At 42.0% G+C, this 27789-nt stretch overlaps 1 protein-coding gene across 2 annotated transcripts in view; it reads left to right on the top strand.

Annotated features, from left to right (window-relative positions):
* Uvrag (UV radiation resistance associated) overlaps nt 1–27789 on the top strand; it is a 365773-nt gene that overhangs the window by 178355 nt on the left and 159629 nt on the right. For both annotated transcript variants that reach the window (XM_045145963.1, XM_004656260.3), the window contains 2 exons: nt 6556–6682; nt 25615–25699. In XM_045145963.1, the coding sequence (XP_045001898.1) occupies nt 6556–6682; nt 25615–25699 (212 nt within the window). The remainder of the gene's footprint in view (nt 1–6555; nt 6683–25614; nt 25700–27789) is intronic.

The following is a 27789-nucleotide window of genomic DNA, read 5'->3' as shown; positions in this document are numbered from 1 at the left end:
ATGCTAATAAGAATATATCTTTTTAAAAAGTAAATTAACTGGGCTGGAGAGATGGCTTAGCGGTTTAGTGCTTGCCTGTGAAGCCTAAGCACTCTGGTTTGAGGCTCGGTTCCTCAGGACCCACGTTAGCCAGATGCACAAGGGGGCGCACGTGTCTGGAGTTCGTTTGCAGCGGCTGGAGGCCCTGGCGCGCCCATTCTCTCCCCCCCCCCCCTTTCTCCCTCTTTCTCTCTCTGTCCGTCGCTTGCAAATAAATAAAAATAAACAAAAAAAAAAGTAAAATAAATTAATCTGGGTCTGGTGGTGCATGCCTTTAGTCAGAGGTGAGAGGATCGCTGTAAGATTGAGGCTGGCTTGGGCTAGAGTGAGACCCTGCATTGAAAAAAATCACATCAAAATAGAGGGGAAAAAAAGGAATATATTGCGTGGGGAGAGGTTGTGTGGTTTTTTTTTTTTTTTCAAGGTAGAGTCTCACCTTAGCCCAGACTGACCTGGAACCCACTCTGTAGTCCCAGGCTAGCCTTGAACTCAGTGATCCTCCCATCTCTGTCTCCTGAGTGCTGGAATTAAAGGTGTGTGCCATCACATCAAGCAGTAGTATTTTTAAAATAAAAAGTGCTTTCTAAAAATTTGAGTTAAGTTTTTTTGTTTTTGTGAATATCACTTCTATTAAACTGATCTCTTGCCTAATCTAGATAATTTATTTCTGCAATAAATAAATCTGTTGCATTGTCAAGTCTTATGACCTCATATACTCTACTGTATATGCATAAGAAAAGCAGAGTGAAGATAGTCAGCAAAGTCTTGCCTCACAGGTGTGGGGACCGGAGTTCCACACCCAGTAAACACACAAAACGCCAGGCATGAAAGTGCAAGCCTGAGATTCCCGATCTGGGGAGACGGAGACAGGAGGATACCTGGAGCTCGCTGACCAGCTGGACCGGCCTACTTGGCGAGCTCCGGGTCTGTCTCATAGGAAGTGGACGGCATTCCTGAGGGTGATACCTGAGGGTATCCTTTGGCCTATGCATGCATGCGCACACACCCAACACACACATACGCCTGTACACAAACACATGACATGCGTGAAAAGAAAGAAAATGAGAGCAAAAGAGGGAACCTGACAGCCTAGTGTTATGAGTGTATTTGGTACCCTCATGTTTTCCAGTGCCCTCTTTTAAGAACTATAACTATACACAAGATTGGGCCCTCTAACATTCTGATTTGAATGGTGGAGGAGCTCCTGTGGCCCCACCCACTCCCTGAGGAGTTATTGACAGTTAATGGCTGCTGCCACTCAGTGGTAGAGCCATTGGCAAATTGTCCATGCTCTGGTAATCCACCCACCCCCCCCATGGTCAAGCAAACAACTCTAATTCAACTCAGTGAGCGAGACAGAGAAACAGACAGACAGACAGACAGATAGACACACACCCACACCCACACAGTCATAGAAGTGGGACTAGTTGGGAAGGAAGGTTTCAGTGGGAGGAGGACAAGAGGAGTAATTAGGGGATAAATATAACCCAAAATTCATTATACAAGGTGTTAAAAATTGTCAAAAATAAAATAAATTTTAAAAATTAATTTGTGACTAAGGTTTTAGTTTTATTGCAACTTATGAGGAAATGTTTGCATGCATTTGTATGTTATTTGTAATTTTTTTTATTTTCATTTTTTTGTAAATGTCCATTGGTAGGAATGTGTATGTTTATAAACAGATGAATATCTATGATTTTGTTAATTGTATTAAAAAACATTAAAACTCAGCCTGGAGAGGTGGCTTAGCAGTTAAGGCGTTTGCCTGAAAAGCCAAAGGACCCAGGTTTAATTCCCCAGGACCCATGTAAGCCAGATACTTGAGGTAGCACATGCATTTGGAGTTCATTTGCAGTGGCTGGTGCACCCATCCTCCCTCCCTCTCTCTCTCAAATAAATAAAATAAAAATATTAAAAAAGGAAAAACCATTAAAACCCGATTGAAAGCAATAGATGCATGGCTTTAAGTGCATTTGGAATAAATAGATAATCGAACACAGAAGTCCACTTGAAGATACTTGAGAACTGAAGATCTTTGAGCAATTGCCTTTGAAGCATTGGAAAGGAAGCAGAAGCAGACCCCATCTGGACAGGGTTGTTTACTCCTCAGAAAGGAGAGCCAGCAAGCCTGCTTCTGAGTGACTTGATACACTTCTGTCAACGGGCCAGTTTCCTCACATGGACCATAACACAAACACACTATACTTATGCCTTCCTGTACTGGTTTGGTTTTAGATTAAATTTATAACTTTAGTGCTTTGAATCTAGAAAACGTTCCCAATTTGAGTGTGCGCCCTGGAACCGAGCAGGTTCCTGCATTTGCCAGGCTGTGTGGCTTTTCTTGGTTTGCTGTTTGTCTCTCTACTCAAGTAGAATTCTGTTTGTATATTTTGTGGAAAAATTCAAGCTGTAGTAATGGAACACCTTGCTCTTCGCGGAAGACAGTTTACTTCCCTAAGACTTATTTTCCCTCAGTGATGTGAGAAGACCCAGTGCTTCCGGACCACAGTGCTGGATTGCTGAAGACAGCCTAGAGGGTCTTTGTTCCGTTTTCCCATGATAAGCACCAGCCCCACTGACCCTGCCTCTGTTTCTTAAATTGTCAAATGCACATGGACATAACATTTCTAAGCTCAGTCATTTCCAAATGTACACGTTGCTGGTATTAAATACATTCATAATGTACAGCCATTCCCACCATCCATCTGCAAAGCTGTTTTTATCCTGGAAGACTGAAATACCCATGAAGCAACAACTCCCCCATTCCCTTCCTTTAAAAGAAAATTCTTTCTGTGGGAGTGAGGATTGGGAGTGAGCTAGTGGTTGGTCCCTTGCTTGCCAGATGAATGCTTTACCACTGAGCTAGCCCAGTCCAATTTTGACCATTCGAAGTCCTTCATATAAATGATGTCTTACAGAGGTTATTTGTTTGTGACTGATTTATTACATTGAGCATAATATCCTCAAGGCTTACCCATATTACTCCATATATGAGAATTTCTTTTCAAAGTGAGAATAATATTCTGTTCTATGTATGTCTCTTTTCCCTTCATCTTTCCACGGGTACTTGGGTCGTTTCTACATTTTAGAACCTCGTTGACTTTTGGTGTGTGTTTTTATAGTGCTTTGGCAGAGTACAATGTAGACCTCAACACATAGAATATAGAAACCACATTAGATTTGTCTAAAACTGTAATAAGTCTCTCATAAGGTTTGCTCTGTTCAGAAAACATTATTTAGGCACATTCTTTATAAAGGCATATTTCATAGATTTTTCGAGCCTAATATAATAATGCTGATTGGAAACAAGGTTTTCTTCCTGCTTTCTTGGCTTGCGTGTCCTTAGTGGATTATTATTCCATCTGTTTAGAATCAGGATTTCAGGGAGGAAGAAGAAAGCATCTGGGGTGAGAAATGATTGCTGCAGGGTACTCTCAACACAAATGCTCAGGATCATTTTCTGTGCCCATTGCTTCAACAAGGATTATATCATGGTACATCTCATCCAGTTCCCAGGTCTCCTTATTGTCTGTAAGTCAGAGCCAAGCGCTGACTTGTTCTCTTAAAGGTTCCACCAGCTATTTGATAAGTTGGCTTTCCTCTCCTGTCACAGTTTTAATTGGCTACTTTATACCTTTGGAAATAGACAAGAATTTCCCAGGTATAGCCAGTCGGTTAATATTTATGTCATGGAAGATCCTGAAAGTATTATTGACCTCATTTGGTAAAGAGCAGGAGGGGAAGTGTGTGTGTTCATATGTGCAGGCACTGACAAGCTTGTCATGAGGTCAGGACTTGAGATTTGTATGTAGAGACAATTTCAGATAAGGTATTTGAATAAAAAGCCTTTGACTTATGTTTCAGCTATAACTTGAAAGATGACAGATTGAGGACATGCAGCACTCTTCTATGTCCCTGTAAACCTGAGAGAAAATATTTGACCCATGACTTTAGAAAGAGTAAGAAGTGGGGCTGGAGAGATGGCTTAGCGGTCAAGCGCTTGCTTGTGAAGCCTAAGGTCCCCGATTAGAGGCTCGATTCCCCAGGACCCACGTTAGCCAGATGTACAAGGGGCGCACGCATCTGGAGTTCATTTGCAGTAGCTGGAAGCCCTGGTGTGCACATTCTGTCTCTCTCTCTCTGTCTCTGCCTATTTCTCTCTCTGTCTGTTGCTCTCAAATAAATAAATAAAAATTTAAAAATTTAAAAAAGAAAGAGTAAGAAGTGTGGAAAGGCACCGAAGGGTCATAGTAAATACCAATTTGTGAGGGACTAAGTAAAATCCAGAAATACAACACACCCAACTTCGAACACGGAAGAAAATAGGAGGGGAGTGGAGAAACCCCTGCCCCCCACTCTGGGTCCACGAACAAAACAGAAAAGGAAGATCTTCACAAGCAGACAGTGAAAACCCACAGTCTGAGACAGCAGAACCACAAGCTGCAGATGTGGACTCTGGGGAGCAACCCAGGCCACCTGCGCCTGTGTCCCGTGATGCTGGGGCGAGGAGGGGCCGGGTCCTGAGAGAAACTGCGCCATCTGCCCTGGGCAACGCTACATTTCCAAACCTAAGACCCTTCCCCAAGACCCACTGCAACTGACCTGAGCCACCAGCTCAGTGGATCCAGACCTACTGAGACCAAGTAAGACTTTGGGGACATGGCAGAAAGGCAGCCTGAGTCCTGCTTACAGCCAGAATACACAGCTGCAAAGGCGGCGGGGGTCGTGGGGGGAAGGACAGGTGGACATGCTCCTGCAAAGGTACCCATGCTTTGCTCTGGGAAATTCCTAAGAAAGTGCTGACCAGTGCCAACGCCAAGACAGGAACTCAGCTCTACAGAGAAGAGAGGGAGACCCTGCACGGGCTCTGTGGCTATACTGCAGACTGGCTGTGTGAGAGATGTGAGCCATTTCTCCCCACAAGACACATAACACAGGGGTGAGGGAACTTCCTCCCATGCCAACACGGGAGAGGTGTTGACTGATGCTACAGTGCTTTTATTTTATTTTCTCCATATTATATGTAGTGTCTAATACTCACTTTGTGTTCTTATTACTCAATTGCTTTATTTTACTTTTTATTTTCTTGAAGTTTAGGAAGACTTTATTATAAAGTATTCTGGAGCAGGGATCATAAGCCCATGTGAAGCCTGCCACTAAGAAGACTCACATAAAATAAACAAGCAAGAGATGGAGAGAAAGAAAAACTAATGACTGAAGGATGTCTATTCCAACAGATAGTGATAGATCACAACAGAGAAAAAAAAAAAAACGGGAAAAAGAAACAATGTTAAAGGCAGCAAGAGAGAAAGCTACCCTGACTTGTATGCACACACTAGCATGCACATATACATATACATACATGCTTAAAAACTGAAGTCAGTTGTTTTGTGCCACTTAAAACATGAAAGTCAGCTGGGCATGCTGGCACACGCCTTTGATCCCAGCACTCGGGAGACAGAGGTAGAAGGATTGCTGTGAGTTCGAGGCCATCCTGAGACTACATAGTGAATTCCAGGTCAGCCTGGGCTAGAGTGAGACCCTGATTCAAACAAACAAACAAGCAAACAAACAAACAAACAAACATACACCATGGAAGTCTTACTCACTGACTGACTGAGGCTGGCGTTGGAGCAGCTTGATTCAGCCACACGAATGGAGATCTGCTTGTTGCTCCTGGAGACTTGCCTCATCTGGACATTTCACAGAAGTCATCCTTCAGTAGCCCTTTAAACTGACTTCTCTCCCATAGCGTCTTTTTAGGGCTCCTGTGTACTGTAATACAATCAGTGTGTGGACTCTGCCTTTCAGAGTGATAGTGGATTGCATGAGGAAGGAGTCGCATCTTATTTACTCTTCAACTGATGGACATTTGAACTGTTTACATTACTGGGAGGCCCATGGCAGGCTTCTGTAATCCCAGCACTCTGAAGGCAAGAGAGGAGGTGAAGACATGAGAATTTCCCAGCAGCTCCCCTTCAAGCATAGCAAAAGCAATAACAGTTGAGCAAAATGCTGAGAGACCCTGCTTCCAGTGGGGTGGAACAGTGAGGATGGACTTGAATGTGGTCCTCCAACCTCTGCACACACACTGACACACTCACATATGTGCACACCCACCCACACACATAATAATTTTTAAAAGATTAATGTTGTAAACATTTATGTTAAGGTTTTGTGTAGACATGTCAGTTCTCTTGCATGTGTGTGTAGGAGTAGTATCGGTGGACCCTGTGGTAAAGTTATATTAAACTTCCTGAGAACTATTTCTTTCTTATTAATAATTTTTATTTTATATTTTGGAATCAAGGAAGGGACCTGAGATGCTTAGTAGTGCCTTTTGAGTTCTCAGAACTGTCTGTAATTTTCTTTGGCTATTTCTGTATTCTTTGCATGAAAATGATGGCTGCTGATAATTAAGTTATCCCTAAGATCTGTAAGTTTGATAAGATTAGTGGTTTTATAAGTATTCATGACTTCTATATTAATAAATTTAACCTGATTTTATTTTATTAGAAAAAAGAAAGTGAATGTCTGCGATTAAAAATTTTGGTGCTTCAAAACGAACTGGAAAGACAGAAGAAAGCTTTGGGACGGGAGGTGGCATTACTGCATAAGCGACAGATTGTGTTAGAGGACAAAGGTGAGTGGTGGCCCTGGGCAGATAGCGTCCCTCTGTGTGCAGTAGTCTACTTCCTTCCCATAGTCTCAGTTCTCTGTGATGGTAGAATTTCATTTGATATTTAAGGTCTTTTGAAGTTGATGTATACATAAACGTGTGCAGTCCGTATGTATGGAGGTGAAAATAGCTTGTGTCTTCACGAAGTGAACACTTCCTTAAGCACATGCTCAGTCAAGGAACACCGTTGCCCAGCCTCTCCATCCTCAAGGCCTCACGCTCCCTCCCGGGCAGCACGAGCCCAGCCCAGGACCATGACCTTGACTTACAAGACCAAAGGTAGTTTTTGACCACTTTATGGAGACAGAGTCGCGAGTGTGCCTTACTTGTGCTGGCTTTGTTCAGTGCTAGGTTTATTAGAATTCTCCTTACCTTTGTGTAGTTACAGTGTGTTTATTCTTAGAGCCAAGTAACATTCTGCTAGGTGAGTATGGATTTCCTTGTTTACACTTCACTGTTGGTTTCTGTAATTTCTGTTTCGGAACTATCATAGTTAATCCTTCCGTGACCGTTCTAGTACATGTTTGTTTATGAGGTATTGTGCATTTCAGTTGGATAGAAATTTACCAGTAGGGGCTGGAGAGATGGCTTAGTGGTTAAGCCCTTGCCTATGAAGCCTAAGGACCCCAGTTTGAGGCTCAATTCCCCAGGACCCATGTTAGCCAGAAACACAAGGGGGCACACACGTCTGGAGTTCATTTGCAGTGGCTGGAGGCCCTGGCATGCCCGTTCTCTCTCTCTCTCTCTGTTGCTCTCAAATAAATAAATAAAAATTAAAAATATTTTTAAAAATTAGCAGTAGGTTAGAAGATTATCGGATATATGTATGTCTCTCCTTAGCTTTAGCAACATTGTGTTAAAAAGTTCCCCCAAATGGCTTTTAGTTTACCTGCCTCCATCTAACAGTGCTCTTGTCCTGCACCTTCTCAGCATAGAGTGCTTTGTTTTTTGATTTTGCCCTTTTTAGTTAGTACGTTGTAGTATTCCCTTTAAGTTCTAGTATTTATTCTCATGAAGATGGATGGAGTTGAGCACTATTTCACATGTTTCTTATTAATTGATTTATATATTTTTGTGAAGTTGTTGAAGTCTTTTGTCTATTTATTAAAAATTTGATTTAACCTTTTAAAAATATATTTTATTTATTTCAGAGAGAGAGAAAGAGGCAGAGAGAGGGGGAGAGAGAGAGAGAGAGAGAGAGAGAGAGGGAGAAAGAATGGATCACCAGGGCCTCCATCCATTGCAAATGAACTCCAGACACATGCTGCGCCCCCTTGAGCATCTGGTTTACGTGGGTCCTCAAACCACGATCCTTTGGCTTTGCGGGCATTTGCCTTAGCCACTAAGCCATCTCTCCAGCCCTGATTTAACCTTTTTAAAAAGAATTCCTCATCTTTTATTTTCTGAATTGGCATATTTGTTTATTTCTCAGTTTGTGGAAATGCCCTTAATTTGTTAATATATCTAATAAATTCAACTCTGGTTGTTGCTATACAAAAGAACAGAAGATAACCTGCTTTTGCAATTTTATTTTATAATTCTATGTTGTAATTCAGTCACACATAGGCAACATAGTATATATGAAAAAATTCCAAGTGAACTACTATTAAATACTGAAAAAATTAGCAATTTATCATGATTTATTTTATTTAACAATCTAGGAAGTTGGCATCCATCAGAAATTCACATGCAATTTCAAGTCCAATTGAGAATTCAGAAACCTCAGTGGAGCTGTTAGTGGAGTCAGCTTTGTAGGTAGAATACATGCATACTTTCCAAAGCGTGTGTGAAGGGATCACTCTAAAATTGAATTAATTGGCTTTGTTCTCCTCAAACTGACCTGACCCACTCCACATGGCTCTTACTGTTCCTGAGGTTGGTGCGTGTCTCTTATAGTGAATTCATGACCACTAAAAGAAATTAATGGGGCTGGTGGTTTTGTGGTTAAGATGCTTGCCTGCAAAGCCAAAGGAATGAGGTTCAATTCCTTAGGACACATATAAGCCAGATGCACAAGGTGGGGCATGTTTTTGGAGTTTGTTTGCAGTGGCTGGAGGCCCCAGTGCATCCATTCTCTCTCTCTATCTGCCTGTTTCTTTCCCTCTTTCTCCCAAATAAATGAATAAAAAATTAAAAATATTTTTTTAATTTTTTTTATTTATTTATTTGAGAGCAACAGACACAGAGAGAAAGACAGATAGAGGGAGAGAGAGAGAATGGGCGCGCCAGGGCTTCCAGCCTCTGCAAACGAACTCCAGACGCGTGCGCCCCCTTGTGCATCTGGCTAACGTGGGACCTGGGGAACCGAGGCTCGAACCGGGGTCCTTAGGCTTCACAGGCAAGCGCTTAACCACTAAGCCATCTCTCCAGCTCAAAAATTAAAAATATTTATAAAAAGATATTAATTAGTGTGGCTTGCATGGCATCAGGACTTCACAGCCACCACATATTTTCTTCTCTTCATTTATTGTGATCTTGTAAAATTACCCTTTGATTCCACAGGGGTGTCAGTAGTTTCCAGTCCCTCAGCCACCACAGCCATGTGCTTGCATGCTGCCCCAGCCCCTAGCTAGAGCCCACTTCCCAGCCTCAGCCTCCCACCCTAACCAGTTTCCTCTTTTTTTTTCTTTTTCTTTTTTTGGTGGTTCAAAGTAGGGTCTCAGTCTAGCTCAGGCTGACCTAGAATTCACTCTGTAGTCTCAGGGTGGCCTTGAACTCATGGCAATCCTCCTACCTCTGTCTCCCGTGTGCTGGAATTAAAGGCGTGCGCCACCATGCCTGGCTAGTGTCCCCATCTTTTATAGATGTGGATTCTTCCTTTGGTAGATAAAAATGTGTTCTCCCATTCTGAGGCTTGCTGGTTCACTCTTCATGATGGGCAGAAGTTCTGTCTTATCACTGTTCTCTTAAACATTCTATCTTAAAAACTTAAGTTCTACATTTTCTTTGCAATGTTTGATTGTTTCAGTTTTTACACTCGTATCATTAATATATCTGGAATTGATGTTGGTATGGCATGTAAGGTCAGCTACCCGGCTTTTCATGGAGACCGTTGACCCAGCACCATTTATATCCTCTCTCCACTACACTGTCGTTTCACTCCTGTCACCATCAGATCGCTGCAGACTTACTGCGTCTACTAAGGACCTCCATCCTCTCCTGGTAATCTCTTTCAACCACTATCTATTACCATTTTTCTCATGTCATGATAGGCCTTGGTGTCCACCTTAGTTGTTTTTCTTCAAGATCACTTGGGTAATTTTCATCTGTTTGTAATTGCCAGAACTACAGTGAATGTATTTCTCAACATAGCATAGGATATTAGAGGCTTCAAAGTACTACAGTCATTCACTTATTGCTGCGAACAATGCCCAACCAGAAGACACTTGGGGGAAAAGGGGTTTAATTCAGCTTAGTTTAAAGGGAAGTTTCATCACTGGGGAGGCATGGATGGACAGAGAAGGAAGCCAGGGTCGCATTGTAGCACATTCAGGAAGTAGAAGGAGAGAGCGGCACATACTTCTAGTAACATACTTCCTCCAGCAAGGCTCTGCCTTCTAAAGGTTCTCCAGCCTTCCTGGATAGCACCCAGCTAAGGAGCAAGCATTCAAACACATGAATGAATGAATGTGTTGGGGGCATTTCATATTTAAAGCACCACACCAAGAAAGGATACATTTAAAAAAAAATTATTTATTTATTTAAGAGTGACAGACAGACAGAGAAAGAGGCAAATAGATAGAGAATGGGTGCGCCAGGGCCCTCCAGCCACTGCAAACAAACTCTAGACGCATGTGCCCCCTTGTGCATCTGGCTTACGTGGGTCCTGGGGAATCAAGCCTCAAACCGGGTTCCTTAGGCTTCACAGGCAAGTGCTTAACCGCTAAGCCATTTCTCCAGCCCAGGATACATTTTTTTTTTTTTTTTTTCGAGGTAGCGTCTCACTCTTGCCCGGGCTGACCTGGAATTCACTATGGAGTCTCAGGGTGACCTCGAACTCACGGCAATCCTCCTACCTCTGCCTCCCGAGTGCTGGGATTAAAGGCATGTGTCACCATGCCCTGCACCAGGATACATTTTTTATAGAACATTATTGAAATAATAATTGGTGTATGGATCTTTCTCATAGTTAATTGAATTAACTTCTTTTTTGATATTTTATGATGTAATAATGATTGAATTATTTTCTGCCTGTTGCTGGTATGTGTATGTAATTGATTTATAAATAATATATATAATTTTTGTTTTTATTCTTATTTATTTGAGAGTGACAGACAGAAAGAGGGAGAGAGAGTGAGGGAGGGAGGGAGAGAATGGGAGCACCAGGGCCTCCAGCTACTGCAAACAAACTCTAGATGCATGTGCTACGTTGTGCATCTGGCTTGCATGGGTACTGGGGAATTGAGCTTCGAACTGGGGTCCTTAGGCTTCACAAGCAAGCGCTTAAACTGCTAAGCCATCTCTCCAGCCCTGTAAATAATATTTTTACCTTATTATGTTCAAAAGAAAAATTGACCAAAAAGTTCATATAAAAATTAGCAATTGTTTATATTTCAGTTAGGGTCCTATAGCTGTACCTTGTGCTATGATTATTTATTTACATGATAGGTTATTAACATTGAAATCAAATACTTAAACTGTAATTAAACTATACACTAAATTGAATTACATTACAAAGACAGCTTCAGAAACTTTAAAAACATGTATGGTTGTGCTGGACATGGTGGTGCATGCCTTTAATCCCAGCACTCGGGAGGTGGAGGTAGGAGGATTGCTGTGAGTTCGAGGCCACGCTGAGATTACATAGTAAATTCCAGGTCAGCCTGAGCTAGAGTGAGACCCTACCTCAAAAAACCAAACCAAACCAAACAAAACAAAACAAAAACAAACAAACAAAAAACAGGTATGGTGAAGTGATTCACAGAGGCTGGGGAGATGCTCAGTCAGCAAATGCTTGCCTCACAGGCGTGAGGTCTGCGTGTAGTCTCCAGTGGCCCTGGGGTGTGGGGTCATGCCCCTGGGAGCCTAGCTCTGGGGAACTGGAGATGGGGGATCCCTGAGGCTCCCTGGCCAGCCAGTCTCGCCTGATTGGTGCATTCCAGGCCTCTCTAAGGAGGCAGATGGCGCTCCTGAGGATGATACCTGACGCTGTCCTCTGGCCTCCATACATGCATGTGCATGAGCACGTGCGTGCGCACATTCAAATGCACGCACACACACAATTCACATGTGATACAGATTTTTGGTTTGCTCACAGGGATGTATTATGATCAAGACAACCTAATTTCTTAGTTCTTTTAAAACTTTTTATTGACTATTTCCATGCATGTACACAATATTTTTAATCATAATCTGCTCTCATTATCTTGTAACACCCTTCCACTGACCCCCCTTCTTTCCAACTAATCCCCCTTCTCTTTGATATCTTTTTTGATTCCCCTCCTCTGTCATCCATGAGAAAATGTTGATATATCCAATATAACTTCCTAATTTCTGCAAAAAGGAAATTCATACCCATTATGTCATTTCACATTCTCCTTCCCCCAAACCCAAGCAGCCATTAATTAATTATTTGCTTTCTAGACATTTTATATAAATGGAATCATGTAATATGTGGTCTTCTATGGTCAACTTTTTTCATTCAGTATAATATTTTCAATTTTACCAGGTGGTAGCATATATTGTTACTTCATTATTTTTTTCTTTTTGTTTTTTTGAGGTAGGGTCTCACTCTAGCTCAGGCTGACCTGGAATTCACTATGTAGTCTCAGAGTGGCCTGGAACTCATGGCGATCCTTCTACCTCTGCCTCCCGAGTGCTGGGATTAAAGGTGTGCGCCACCATGCCCAGCTTGTTACTTCAATTTTTAATTGCCAAATAAAACACCCAGTTGCATGGCTATGCCACATTTTATTTATCCTTTCATCAACTGGCAGCCTGGGGTTGCTTCCACTTTTGGCAACATGTATGACGCTTTCGGGAGCGGTGCCTCTGTTCTGCTGAAGTCACAGGTTGGTGGACCACCCCTGGTATGGCCCAGATGTGTATGTTAGGAGGAATGTTTAAAACAAAGTGATCTTCTAAACATAGGAATAAAACAGATGGTTTTAGATCATAAATGGGTAGATTTCTGTGCAATTTAAGATTAAATCTTGACTCAGGATGACCGACAAAGGCCTCCTGTGGCTCATTCGAACAGAAGTTTGTCAGCCATACAGAATTTTTTCAGTTCCTTAAGTATACTTGGCTCCGTATCACCTGCATCCTGGCATTTATTTGAGCATTGCTTTCCCCAGGAGACCTTCACTGGCTGGCTCTCTTCTCCTTTGCCCATCCCCATCCCTGGCTAGCATCCACTGTTTTCCCCATGAAGTGCTGGGCTGACAGTCTGTGTCCTTAGATCCGGACCTTTTCTGGTTGTGACCCTTTCCACCCAAGAAATTTTTACATAACTCTGGGCATCTGGGTTTGTAAAACAGGTAAACAAATCAAATGTTTACAGATAATAAGTCATAAAGAAATTTTTTCCCCAAACCCTTGTGTTGAGGGCTGCCTTTTAATAGATCTCAGGGAGGGAGCTGTTCTGCTTTGTTTGAAACCCCGACCTGGAAACAGGTCCTCTACAAATGGTTTAGTGAAGAAAGTTTTGAAAACAATTCTTTGTTATGCTATGATTTTACTAATTAAAATGAAGGCAAATTTGAAAACTGATAAGATAGGATGTGCTTCTTTAGTTTTACATAAAGAATCAAGTGTTGGCTGAATATTTGATACTCTGCATTCAGTAGAGCACCATCAGCATTTTTCTGATTTGAATATTTTTTGTCAGTCCTGATTTAGCATAGATACGTAGTACAAAATGGCAGAAGTATAATTAGGACCATTTCAGAAATTTTCATAAAAATTTTGAGCCAAAATTTATTTAACTATTTTTTATGAAATTTTAAGTCAGCAACCCAAACATCAGGTATTCTTTTAAAAAAATATTTTTTTGTTTTGTTATTTGAGGCAGGGTTTCACTCTAGCCTGGCTGACCTGGTATTCACTATTTAGCTTTAGAGTAACCTCTAACTCACAGTGATCCTCCTACCTCTGCCTCTCGAGTGCAGTTATTAAAGCCACATGCTACCACACCCAGTTAAAAAGTTCATTTTTATGATTAGACACTTTGTGTATGGACAAATCATGTGTGGGTCCCATTTCCTGCCCCCATTCTGCTAAGGGCCCTCCTTAGTGGGTTCTGGGTTATAAGTTATGAAAGCAGTGGTTTATTGACAACATCCACACATATAAACAATATACCATGATTATAATGTTCTCCTACTCCTTTTTTCTATTCCCCTCCACTGAATCACTTTTTTGTCTGTCTGTCTGTTTGTTTGTTTGTTTGAGATAGGGTCTCACTCTAGCTCAGGCTGACCTGGAATTCACTCTGTAGTCTCAGGGTGGCCTCGAACTCACGGTGATCCTCCTACCTCTGTCTCCCGAGTGCTGGGATTAAAGTTGTGCGCCACCACACCAGCTTGAATCACTTCTTTTTTCCAACTAGCCTCTCTTATGTTTTTTAACTTTAAGAAGTTAATTAGTTATTTGAGAGAGAAAGAGACAGGCAGAGAGAGAGTGGGCAAGCCAGGTCCAATAGCCAGTGCAAACAAACTCCAGACACATATTCCACCTTGTGCATCTGGCTCATGTGGTACTGAGGAATTGAACATTGGTCCTTAAGCTTTTCAAGCAAACGTCTTAACTGCCAAGACATCCCTCTAGCCCTCTCTTCTATTTTGATATAATCATTTTTCCTCTCCTGTTATGCATGTCTTGTAGCATCACCCCCTCTAAGGTCATGAATGCCGTGGCCCCTTTGTGTCTGGAAGGCAGAGTTGCAAAGCACTCTTCCTCTGCCTGTGTCTCTTACGTTCTTCCCGCCACCTCTTCTGCAATGGACCCTGAGCCTCAGAAGGTGTGGTCGAGATGTCTCACTTGGTGCTGAATACCTCACTGTCACTTCTCAGCACTGTGGTGAGTTTTGAGTCTCCCCAGTAGTCACTGTCATCTGAAAAGAGAAGCTTCTCTAATCAAAGTGAGAATAGCATTAATATATGGGCATTGGTATAAGTATTTAGAGGGCAGTTTGGTTATAATATATGCATTTAGCCAGACAATAGTAGCAGTAGTTTCCCCCACTAGGGCTTATGACCTCCCCAGCCATAGGCTCTGACTAGGTTTTCAGTACCAGGCATGAATTCTCTCTCATGGAATGGACCTCAAATCCAATCAAAGAGCAATGGCTTTCCCCATAAAAGACATTTCACTGAATCAGTTGGATCAGTAGGCACATTTGACCTTGCTGGCCAGCCATAAAGCTTTTTGGGTCTGCTGCTGGCTAAGACTGTTGATGGCTTTTCTCCTTCAACAGTCTGCATGGCTCTTCTCAGTATCCTGGCAGCCAGTCAGGAGGGAGGAGGCTTCCAGCTCAGTGGTAGCCCGAGTTCTCCGTGTTCGTAAGCTCAAGCCTGTGGTGTCTTATTATGTAGTTCTGCTGGACAACCAAGAGCCTTGGCACTAGCATGTAATGTTTTGGAGGCATCACAAGCCTCCATGATCAATAACGAGCTGGTAGGTATCCCACCTGCGGCACTGAAATAGAATGATAAAACATCTTTAACTCATAGGACTTTCTAAGGACCAAATGAGATGGTACTGCCTTGCACTAATATTCTCTAGACAGAAATAATTAATACAAGCTTGCCATCAATAAAACACATTTTTGAGGGGCCTGGAGAGATGGCACAGCAGTTAAGGCATTCTTGCCTGCAAAATCTAATGGCCCAAGTTTGATTGCCCAGCACCCACATAAAACCAGAAGCACAAAGTGATGCATGTGTCTGGAGATTGTTTGCAGTGGCTAGAGGCCCTAGCTTAACCACTAAGCCATCTCTCCAGCCCGTCATTTGCATTCTTATATCTGCATGTGATCATGCAAAGAAAGGCTGGTAATTCTCAAGTTAAATGCATATTTACTGTGGGGAGTCAGGACTGTTCGTTTTTAACTCTTGAGTTTGTGCTTTAGGACAAACTCACTTTTATATGTGGAGACTGCATTGTTGGTTTATAGTTGGCGATTAAACTCCAGGCATGATACATGCTATGCATGAACTCTACCCAGAGCTATGCCCTTAGTTCCTGTATATGGTTTTGGTGGTTGTTTTTTTTTTTTTTTTTTTTTTTTCATGATATAGGGTCTCATTTTAGCCCAAGCTGACATGGAATTCACTATGTAGTCCCAGGCTGGCCTCAAATTCACAACCCTTTCTACCTTGACCTCCCAAGTGCTGGGATTAAAGGTGTGCACCACCACACCCGACCTATATATATTTTTGAAATGAGAATTTGTTTGCATTTCCCAGAAGTCATGGGAAGGATAGCATCGTTAGTTGGATGCTATGGTCCCTTCTGTAAGTACGATCAAGCACTAGGCAGAAGGAAAGAGCAAGAACCTGAAACGGACAGCCCAGATCACTTACTGATAGGTCTTGAGCTACTTTCAGAAAACCCTTGTATTGCAGTCAGGCTCGCATTGCTGGCAGAAATCACCCGACCAAGAGCGGCTTGTGCGAAAAGGGTTTATTATGGCTTATAGACTTGAGGGGAAGCTCCATTATGGCAAGGAAAACGATGGTATAAGCAGAGGGTGGACATCACCCTGTGGCCAACATAAGGTTGACAACAACAGGAAAGTGTGCCAAACACTGGCATGGGGAAACTGGTTCTAACACCCATAAGCCCACCCCCAACCATACAACGCCTCCAGGAAGCATTAATTTCCAATTGCCGTCAGCCTGGGAGACAAGCATTCCAAACACCCAAGTTTATGGGGGACACCCGAATCAAACCTCCACACCTTGTTCTTCATAGTGGTTCTGCTAAATGAGCAGAGAGATGCTTACTCTCCAGCCAGCAGTCTCTTGGCCACGCTGACAACTGCGGGATACACTTGCGGAGCCTGCGCCCAAGAACTCGCTAAGGAAACAGCAACATTTCATGTGTAACCCTGACTTTGCTACCAGTTCTTATCAGTGACCCCAAAGAAATTACTTCTGCCCCTTTTCATAAATCTATTCAATAAGGATAGCCACTCAAAATACAACCAGAGGAATTAATTTGTACCAAATCAGGTGCCTATTTTATTTTTATGGTTTTGTGGATAAAAATTTATGGCAGTAGGATGGTTTACTGGAAAGAGGCAAGATAGAATTTCTGTCCATACTGTGGACATGCCAAGTGGCCACATTACTCTTAAAGCCTAATTATTCTATACCCATAAGTTTTCCCTTCCATACCTCAAAGGCAGTGGTTCTCAATTTGTGGTGTATGGTTGGGTCATGAGCTGCTCTTTTCAGAATTAATGTTTATTAATGTATGTATTTGTACTCATGGAAGGTATTAGTAGTTTAACTTCTGATGTTTAATAAAACCCAGATGTCCCTCATTAGTGTCTCAAGCCAAGTTACTCTCCCACTAATTGTATTGTTTTACCAGGCCTTTTGTCCTAACTTAACCCCCGATCTTTGTGAGGAGTAACACTCTATCAAAATCAGTTTGCTAGAAATTTAGTTTTAAAAAATGACATGAAACATTATTCTTAAGGAAGTCTATTGAGTAGACTCTAAATCTTTTGTGATTAGAATTTGATAAAATCCAAGAGTGCATCAGTGATATCTGAATATGGTATTAATTTTAGAAAAGCAGAATTTTCCAAGTTTGTAGAAGAAAGCTACTTTTTTGTTGTTGTTGCCTGTAATACAGGGAATTAAGCCAATGTCCTTGTGCATTCTATCACTGACTGTATTCCAGCACAGAAAATTATTTTAATGATGTTAGGTTTTTATGGTAAGAATAGCATATATGTATTATTTTACTGATAGACCTTGGTCTACTTATATAAAACAGTTAGCAAGAGATGATTATGTTTGATTCTCAAACCATCCCTGACAGGTGAGTGGAACAGATGTTTTCTTCACTTTATATGTACAGTACTGGGAGGTAAATGACTTGGCCAGGAGAACACAGGGAGCTGGGTTTAAATGAGTACTCCAGATCTTTTGACTCAAAGTTTGTGCTTTTCTCGCTGTTTCATATCATCTCAAATCTTGCAGAGCACATTCCTTTGAATTTCACATAAATTCTATGAAACAGATAACTTTTATTAAAATCCTGAAGCATGCCAGGCATTTTAATTATGGTATATTAGATAATTCTTGAAATACTCCTGGGAGATACTTTTTATTCCCTTTTCCCTGGTGAGGAAAACCGGAACTCAGAGACCCTTCCCAGGGTTACAATTATGTGTTATATCCAAATTCAAATATAGGTTTCCTTGACTTTAAAGCCTGTGTTGTTTCCACTAAATAAAATATTATTGCTACTTTCTCAAGGGTGTATTCATCATGTAAACCAATAGTGTGCAATTTGGCCTGTGGACCAATAGTTAGAGAACTTTCTTCTTCTACATAATTTTATTACAGATGAGTAAAATTGATTTGCCCCCAATCTTTGATTTGGCAGCATTTTCAATCTACCTCTCTCAACTAATTAAAATGCTACCAAATTAGTTGGGAGAGATAGATTAAAAATCTTTCATTTTCTCAGTGTGTTTTTAGAAAATCATTTACCTTATTCAGGGAAAAATCTGGATTATCATACCTTTGATGCCTATCCTCTTCCCTTGGACATGCAGCTGCTTCTGTCTGTTTCTCTTAGGATCCTCCTTATAACTTTGAATCCTAGCCTGACTCAGTGCTTCAGCCTTCATCCCGCACAAAGGCTGCTGCCCCTTGCTGTACCTCTCAATAAACAGTCTGTCTGTAAAGATTAAAAAAAAAAATGTAGATTTTAGGGTAAAGATATCTGTCTTCCAGCTGTAAGATTCTGGGTGTCTCTGAAGGATAGGCTTGACAGAGAGAATGAAGATGTTTGTCATTTTAAGGAATGTCTTTATTAAAATTTACTGCCAAGGATATATTTCCCAGCAATAATAGGTACTTCCCCACCCCTCAAAAAGATAATCTGCTTCAACTGTGCCCATAGTTATCATTTGTTAAATGGAAAGTCGTTTGGCAGGAATAGCTCACTAGAATTCCCCACCCAGCCATATTCTGGTTTTATTTTGGATTCTCTGTTCCTTTTGACAAACAAAAGCAAACCCAAACATTCTTTTGATGACTTAGTGAATATCACAGAGGTCAAATGTGTCACTTTTCATTGCTTTGATTTCCTCTTAAAAATCAGTTTTTCAGTGAATAAAATATATTGCCAAAATAAGAAATCTTTAACATGAAATTTTCATCCATTTTGACAGTTTTTTATTGTCCTGTTCTGAGAGGTTTGAATAATCAGAGTAGCCTGTTGTTGTGGTTCGCTTCACATTGCTGGGATGAACCTCCAGACCAGACATGGTTATGGGAGGACGGGAATTTATTTGAAGGTTACAGATCCAGGGGAAGTTCCATAATGCCAGAAGAAGCTGGGTTCCTTTCATGGGTCCATGGAGGGAGGGAAGGAGGGAGGGAGGGAGGAAGAGAGAGAGGCAAAGAGAGAGAGAGGGAGGGAGAGAGAGAGAGAGAGAGAGAGAGATACCACCAGCACCACCACAAGCAGGCAGAGCTCAAGCACTCTGTGTACTTTATGCTGGAATTCCAGATCTACCCCCAGTAACATCTCATCCAGCCAGACAGCTGGATCCAAGTTACAGCTTGAATAAAACTCCTGAATCTATTGGGGGACATCCATTCAAACTATCACACCTGTATATTTAGGTTATTCTGTGCTTTTTTTGGCCTGCATCTCAGATATAAGAATGCCAGTGTGGGGCTGGAGAGATGGCTTAGCGGTTAAGCGCTTGCCTGTGAAGCCTAAGGACCCCGGTTCGAGGCTCGATTCCCCAGGACCCACGTTAGCCAGATGCACAAGGGGGCGCACGCATCTGGAGTTCGTTTGTAGTGTCTAGAAGCCCTGGTGTGCCCATTCTCTCTCTCTCTCTACCTCTCTCCCTCTCTCTCTCTCTGTCACTCTCAATACATAAAAATGAACAACAACAACAACAAAAAAAAAAATTAAAAAAAAAAAAGAATGCCATGGTGTTTGAGTTAATGCTTCAGCGTTTAGTAAAAACTCATAGGTTTCTTGGGGCTGGAGAGATTAAAAGTGCCTGACAGCCAGAGTTTGGATTCCCAGAACTCACGTAAAGCCAGATATAGTGGCATATAGGTCTGTAATCCCACTACATTGATCTATGGCACTGGGAGATGGAGTCAGGAGAGTCTGCAAGCTTGGGTCAACTTGTCTGATGTTCACACTGGTGAACAAGATAGACTCTGTCTTAAGCAAGATGGAAGTGAGGACCAACACCCCAAAGTTGTCTTCTGACTTCCATATCTGAAGGGGTATTTTTATAAATGGTACAATAGTTTTCTCTTTCTTTCAAGGTTTCTTATGAAAAATTACTTCGCATAATTTCTAACCCAAGACATATTTATTTAGAATGATAACAGAATTGAAAACTTACTGGTCATAGGCGTTTTGGTGTTTTGTTTTTACCTTGTGGTGCTGGGGATTATACTTTGTGCATTCTGCGTAAGCACTGTCTACTGAGCTATATCCCCAGTCCATGTTTTGATGTTCTTATCACCATCTTATAGAAATTCCTAAACAGGCTTCCTTAAAATCTATTAGTACCTCCTTCCAAAAACGTCTGGAGCTGAGGACAATTTTTCTCAAGGATCTATGCTAGTAACATCTTCCAACTTTGGCTGTTGGTGTTGAATACAACTTGAAAAAGACAGTAGCAGCCAGGCAGCTTTTGGATGGAGGAGAATGAAGCGGGGTGTACATGTGGACCCTAAGCAGACATCAGACCTTATTTCAAGATGAGTAACTTGCCATATGTTCATAATGATGTATCCAATTCATGTCCTAATTGAATTGTAAGAAAGGTGAAGAGTCATGATTTTATCTTTTCCTCTTCCAGTGGAAATCACAGATGTGTAGAATTGCACCACCTGACCAAACCAAAAACACTAGTAGAATTTGCCAAAGATATATTTGTAATTACATAATTCAGTGAAGAGATAAAAAGAGCTCATATGGTTACAAGGGAAGTAGGGCAAGCATGTGCACGCACACAAGCATGTGTGGTGTGTGTGTCTCTGTCAGTTCACTTACTGATCACTGAGAGGACACTTAGAGCAGACACGATGTGAGACGTCATAATCATCATGGCAGGTATGATAAGTAGATGATGGGTATGTAGTGAGTGTGACAGGAACACAGAAAGTAAAACTCTGAAAGTTAGATCCCGGGCGCAGGAGGTAGCACTGCTGCTGAGTCTTAAGAATGGTCGGTCTGTAGCGATCCAGTGGAAGAAGGTAAGGCCTTCCAGGGAAGCAGAGTAGTTTCTCCACAAAGGAAGGCAATTCTTTCAAGTAAGCGTTTGTTTGAAGGAGGGTCCATATGAGAGGCAAGAGAAGTAAAGAGACTCTTACTAAAGGCTTGGTATTGTGTTAAAATTAACACATAAACTTCTCCTAGGATAGACAGGACTGTATTGACTCCAATACATGGTACATGGTAGAGAAGTGTTTTAGAATATTCTCTGATTGCCTTGTTGAGGGTAGAGAATTGCCACTGATGAAATTATTCCAGTATTCTAAGCAATATATAATTAAAATTAAAGAAGTTGGGAATGTTGAGGTAGGACAGCGTATAGGGTCAAGAATTATTTAGAAGGTAGATTCCACTGTTAATAGCTTACTAGGTTAGAGCAGAGAGGAACAGATATTCTAGTAGCTCCTAATTTTGGTTGGGACAACTACCTGGATAGATGAATCATTCAGCAAACAAGTGCTGAAGTAACTGGACTTTATTTATTTATTTATTATTTATTGTTTTTCAAGGTAGGGTCTCACTCTGGCCCAGGCTAATCTGGAATTCACTATGTAGTCTCAAGGCAGCCTCGAACTCATGGTGATCATTTTACCTCTGCTTCCTGAGTGCTGGGGTGAAAAGCGTGTGCTACCATGCCTGGCTAACGGTGGACTTTTAGAACTAACTCCAAGGAAAACATGAAAGACAGCTACACTTAGAACTGAAATACCCTACACTAACACAATCCCAGAGCAAAGTTCTCTTTATTTGACAGTTGTAGCAGTTTAAAATAAAGGTGCCCCCTTCTCCCACCCACACACTGAAGGAAAGCCAAATTGTCCGTAGGACCTGCTACATATACTGACTCACAGGAACAAGGCCTCCTCTGTAAATTCTATTGCGTTAAAAGAAACCTGTATCATTTGCCTATATTGATTGTTCTAGTCACTGGTGGATTGGGAAGATGAAGCAGGAATCATCAGATATTTGAGGGAAACAGCACAAACATGACCAAAGTTGAACAAATAAAAGTCGTGCTATCCCAAAAGCAATAGGACAATACAAAACGTAGAAAAGCTTTAAAAAATTAATATCCTCACATTTGACTTCCATCATTTGCCAGGAACAGAGAGAAATCTGATGTCTAACCTAACAAGAAGGAGAAGCAAGGTAATATGCAAGGTCATAATCAGGGAACTCTCTGCTAGCCTGGTATATAAGGAAAGACAGGTGGGAGCGTGGACTGGCCAGTGCCAGGTTGTAGGAAGGAGTCCCGGCCTCTGTACGAGGTAAGAGAATTCAACTAAAGCTTTTAACCATGCTACCTGGTCAAGTGTGGGCTTACATGAAGCTGCAGCATTTAGAAGCAGTCCACACAGGGTTTTCCCCCCAACATGCACAAGAAAGTTTGAGGCAAGGCAAAAAAAAAAAAAAAAAAAAAAAAAAAGGAGATATTGGTCACAAGGAGGAGATGGCTATTCTTGAAAGAAAAACATAATCCCTTTCCTGTAAGAATAAGCCTCCAGGAAAAGAGGTACAAGCCCTGCAGTCTTAGGGGACAGATATAAACCTGTTGTTTGTATACTCAGAAATATACAAGCATACACACACACACACACACACACACACACACACACACACACACGAAAAAAAATGATTGACACTGAAGAAGTGACCAAATGTAGCAATGATAGTTGGAAACTGTAACGGACATCTCTCAGGTGTTAACAGAACAAGTAGAGAGAAAACTGATAAGAATAAAAGACCTTATCATCACTGTTTTGGAATTTCGTGCCCTGGATATGGCATGGCCATTACCATCTTGAATCCAGAGCAGCTGTAATCACTCACAGGAAACCTCCCAGGATTGGGCTACTAGCATTCCCTTGTGGAGGAGAGGGAGGCTCACAGGGCAGAGCACGAGGGACGGGGAGGCGTTTCGCAGATGGTGTGACCACACATACGTTGCCCACGCTCCTGTAGCTTACACCTCACCTCTCTCTTACATGTACCCTCAGCCAAACTGATGAGTTCACCAAGTAAGAACTGGGAGGAATCATTGCTCTGGTCTCTTCTCAGTGCCCTATTTGTGGAGAATAGATGCTTGATCATGAGTTTCTAGGAAAAGTTAACACAGTGGCCATCAACTTACTTGATAGTACAGCACTCTTGAACATGAGCACATTTTTTTTTTCAGATTTACATACAAGGAACCATCTTGGAAGTAAACAAATGGTATTTGTACTGTGAAAAACAGATAATAAGCAATTACTAAAATTATACAGAGCATGTTTTCTTACCAAAACAAAAATAAACTAGAAATCACTAACATAAAAATGTCTAGAAAATTCTAGTTATTTGGAAATTATTATAACACACACAAGAAGCCATGAGTCAAAGATTAAAGGACATGAAATATTTTAACTGAATGAAAGTGAAAATATAACATGAAAGTTTGAAAGAATGTAAACTTAGAGGGAAATTTGTAGCACTCGATACTTCTATTAGAAAAAGAAGAAAGATACCCAGTCAATAATCTAAGCTTGTGTATTGAACTTGAAGGGAAAGAACAAATTCATCTTATCTGAAGCAGAAGGAAGGAAATAAAAAATAAAATGCATAAACTGAAATTAGAAAACCAGTAGAAGGTATCACTGAAATCAAATGGTAGTTATTTGGAAAGATCACTAAAATTGACAAGCTGGTAGCCAGGCTAACCACGTAAAAAAGAAAAAGCACAGGTCACTAGTATCAGGCATGACAGGAGGTATTGTTATAGATACTGACATTAAAACAATAATAATAAGGTAATATTTTAAATTGCGTGAGAGAGCATGTCATCAGAACACTGGAGGCAGGCTGAAGGAAGTCCTGCTGGCTAAATCGGAGGCCATTTAAGCCCTGCAAGGATTGTGTGCCACATGGGGGGGTGTATTAGTTACTTTCTCGTTGCTAGGACAAAATAGCTGAGCGCAAGCTGCTTAGGGAAGAAAAAGAAAAGCTTTATTTTGGCTTACCGTTCTAAGGGGAAGTGTTAATATGGTGAGGAAAGCATAGCAGGAGCTAGAAGCTGGCTCACGTCATGACATCAGCAGGAAGGCAGTAGCAGAGGTGGGAAGCCCCAGTGACACACTGCTCCAGCAAGGCTCCGCTCATAAAGGTTCCACACACTTCCCCAGCAGCATCACAGCTGGGGATGAAGTACCAGACACACGAGGCTCCGGGTAGCATGTTATAGTCAAACCACTACAAGTGGTGAACGTCAACCAATCTCTTACGTAGAGGATGAAGAAGATAAGTGATGTCCCTTGATTAAGTTCTCCGTGGGAGTGGAGTCTTCCACTTTCTGCTCTGTGAAGTGCTGTTGAGAGAGAGCAAATGGAGACTGCTCAGGGCTGGGGTCTGCCTCGGGTAGAGCGCTTACCAGCCTGTGCAAGGCCCACGTTCAAAACAAAACAAACGAAACTGCTTAGGTGGGTGGATTTTGGGTCAAGTCCAAGCTGCATTTTGGCTAACTAGCCCTGCTTTCTGTTCTTCCCTGTCGGAATAGAAGCTGTGCAGGAGGGTTTAGGGCACATTTTCCTGTGGGAGCACAGTCATGAGAAGCACAGCCCTTTGAAAACACAAAAGTCACTGTGTCCGGGTCCCAGGCCTGCCGGAGCACTTCCGGAGTTGTGCTCAGACCTGGATTGTCAGGAACCTGAGAAGCTCTCATTTTCTCCGAGTAGGAAGATGTAAAAGGGTTTTATTATCATAAAACTAAGGTTCAGAAGGTTGATATAAACACAAATATTAATCATTAGAATGCTAAAGCAAACACTTAAAGGAAATTAAATGTTCTATAATAAGATTGAGTATGAGGGCATCAGATAAAATGTGAAATAGTCCTGTAAGTCACATCTACGGAGTTAAATTTTTATACAGCTATAACTTCAAACTGTCAACATGTAAAAATGCTTGTGACATAATATGGAAAAATCAGAATACACTTTTCCTGTGCCCTACGATTTTCACTAAAATGACTTATATTTATGAGCAAAATGAAAGTTCATAAAAACTACTTGTATGAACTGTATTATAGTAATCAAAATGTGGGTCATTTTTCCTACATTTTTTTACTTTCAGTAATATTGCTATATAGTAATTGTGGTTGAAAATAAATAAACCACCCTTCTTTTGAGCGACGTCTGCATTTTGAGATCTCATCAAGACTTCTTGGTGAGCATCCAGAAGCCGATGGGCAGAGTCGCTAAGACTCGTGCCGTTCAGTTCTGCTGGAGGCTGGACTCGCGCGTGGACTGGACGGGAGAAGCTCGCTCCAGTAACCCACCCGGGACCCCTCCCCGCCTGCCGCCCTTTGCCGTCTCTTGTCAGTCCCTCTCACGGGCGGGGATGAGGCTGTGCACGTGTGGGTGTGGCCGAGCGGTCCTGTCTGCACATCACATCTGGAGTTGTCTCCTTCCATCTCCTTCTAGGAAGCGCCTTCTCCACGGAGCACGGCCGGCTTCACCTCCAGAAGGAATCCCTAGGCGAGCTGAGGAAGGAGTGCACTGCAAAGAGGTAAAGGTGGCTCTCGGTGTGCAGTTGCCCGAGAGGCTTGTCAGCAAAGGTGGCATTCCCTGTAGCCCCCCAAATGACAGTACTGGTATGTATGCCATGCACCTCCGCACCTCGTCCACCTTCTCCCCAGGTACTAGTGAGTACCTGCTAGGCGTCACGTACTGTGCTAGAAGCCAGAAACATGCACATGGCCCCTGTTTTCCCTCAGACCACAGTGCTGCGGCGTGATACTTAAATCTCCTCCTGTTGTCTTCTGCCTGCAGTTTCACTCGGGGGCCTTTTTCTTCAGTAATTTCTTGAGGCTTATTTCTGCTTCTTGATAGCTCATTTGGATTCCTTAGCAACACCTGGATCATCTCTCTAACCTCAGTATGTCCACCTTTCCAGCTCATCCTCAGCTTTCCTTTTAAAATACTTAATTCACTGCCACCTCTGTTCTTTCCCTGTCGTCACTCATTGCCCCGGCAAGTCGTACCATTTTGCATTTTTCTTGACAGGTCGTAGTATTTGAGGACTGAAGAATGTTAGGCTTGGAAAGAACTGTAGAGATTCCCTATTCTAATCCTCTTAATTTGCAGATGGGAAAGTGAGGCTTTGGGAAGTCTAGCAAAGCCAGGAGTAGATTCCATAAAGGCTTCAATGTGCCTTAGATAAGAGAAACTGGTGTTTTATTTACACACACCACTTTTAACACCAGATTCTCTAGCAAACATCATTTGAGTGCCCTGTGACTCACTTCTGTCTGCCTGGAGCTATACCTACTTAGAGGTACTCCTTCCAGAGTTGTGACTTGTGCTTCCTACAGACCTGCTGTAAACTGTGACTCCCGTAAGACTCTCCTGTAAGTGTGATTAATTGGTAAATTATTAGATTGGGTCACATACTCAGCTCAGGGGAAACACTGATGTTTTCTGATGTGTTATAAGGAACGTATTTCCAAAGATACAAATAAACAGGCAGATGAAAGCATGTCTGTACCTCCTGTCTGCACACCCCGTCCTGCAGGGGCCTTCAGTCTGGAGGCTCAAAAGATTTTGTTCTATGTATTTCATAGCACTTGTCTCCACCTCTTTTTTATTTTTATTTCGTTGATTTTTATTTATTTATTTGAGAGCAACCGAGAGAGAGAGAAAGAAGCAGATAGATAGAAAGAATGGGTGTGCCAGGGCCTCCAGCCACTGCAAATGAACCTCCAGATGTGTGCGCCCCCTTGTGCATCTGGCTGACGTGGGTCCTGGGAAATCGAGCCTTGAACTGGGGTCATTCGGCTTCACAGGCAAGGGCTTCACCGCTAAGCCATCTCTCCAGCCACGCCCTTACCCTGTTCTTAAAAGAGGTGGGGTGGAGCTGAAAATTCTGACCCTCTTTTTAGCAACCATCTGTGTCTTTGAGCTGTCTAGGAGTCCCACACTTGTCCACCTCATTAGCATAAGCTCAGTCATAATCAAATGAGGCTTGTTAAGAAGAACAAAAGTATTTCTGTCATTCACAAAATTGCAGGCATGTTGGGTGCTTTGTGATGGGAGCCTGGAACCAAAGCTACATACGTTTCACAGTGTGGCAAAGTGCTCTTTGCATTGCCCTTCACCTGAGGGTATTTTGTCTTGGTCAGATTTCTTAAGAAACTTGAAAAGAGCTGGGTCATCTCAGGCTTTGGCTTTTGCTTGTTGTTCATTATGTTTCTAATCTCACCAGAGGTCCTTGAGGTGGCTGCAACATGTGAAAGAACACGTCTTACAAACGGGTCCTTCCTGAGCTCAGACTGGCTTCATGGAGTAATGGCGATAGCAAATGTTGCTCAGTTTACTAAGCCTGTCTGTCTTTCTCCCTTACTTGTGAATGGGTAGAATAATAACTCACTAAGGCTGCTGTACTAATTAAACAAAGCCATATTTAATGGTCCTGATATGTAGTACCAGTAGGTGCTCAGTGAATGTTTATTTGACTCTTATATTCTGTATAGCTCTTAGCATGGTTCTGGGCACACCCAGTAGCCCCAGGTCTATAGTTAGCTTAACTGGCCACATTTAGAAACAGGTCAGGACTGCTGGCAGCTAGTGTTTGTGCCTCTGCTTTTGAAGTTCTGTGGC

Source organism: Jaculus jaculus, chromosome 3, assembly GCF_020740685.1.
Source record: "Jaculus jaculus isolate mJacJac1 chromosome 3, mJacJac1.mat.Y.cur, whole genome shotgun sequence".
In the NCBI taxonomy this organism is placed as follows: domain Eukaryota; kingdom Metazoa; phylum Chordata; class Mammalia; order Rodentia; family Dipodidae; genus Jaculus; species Jaculus jaculus.
This window is presented reverse-complemented; position numbering and strand designations above follow the sequence as displayed.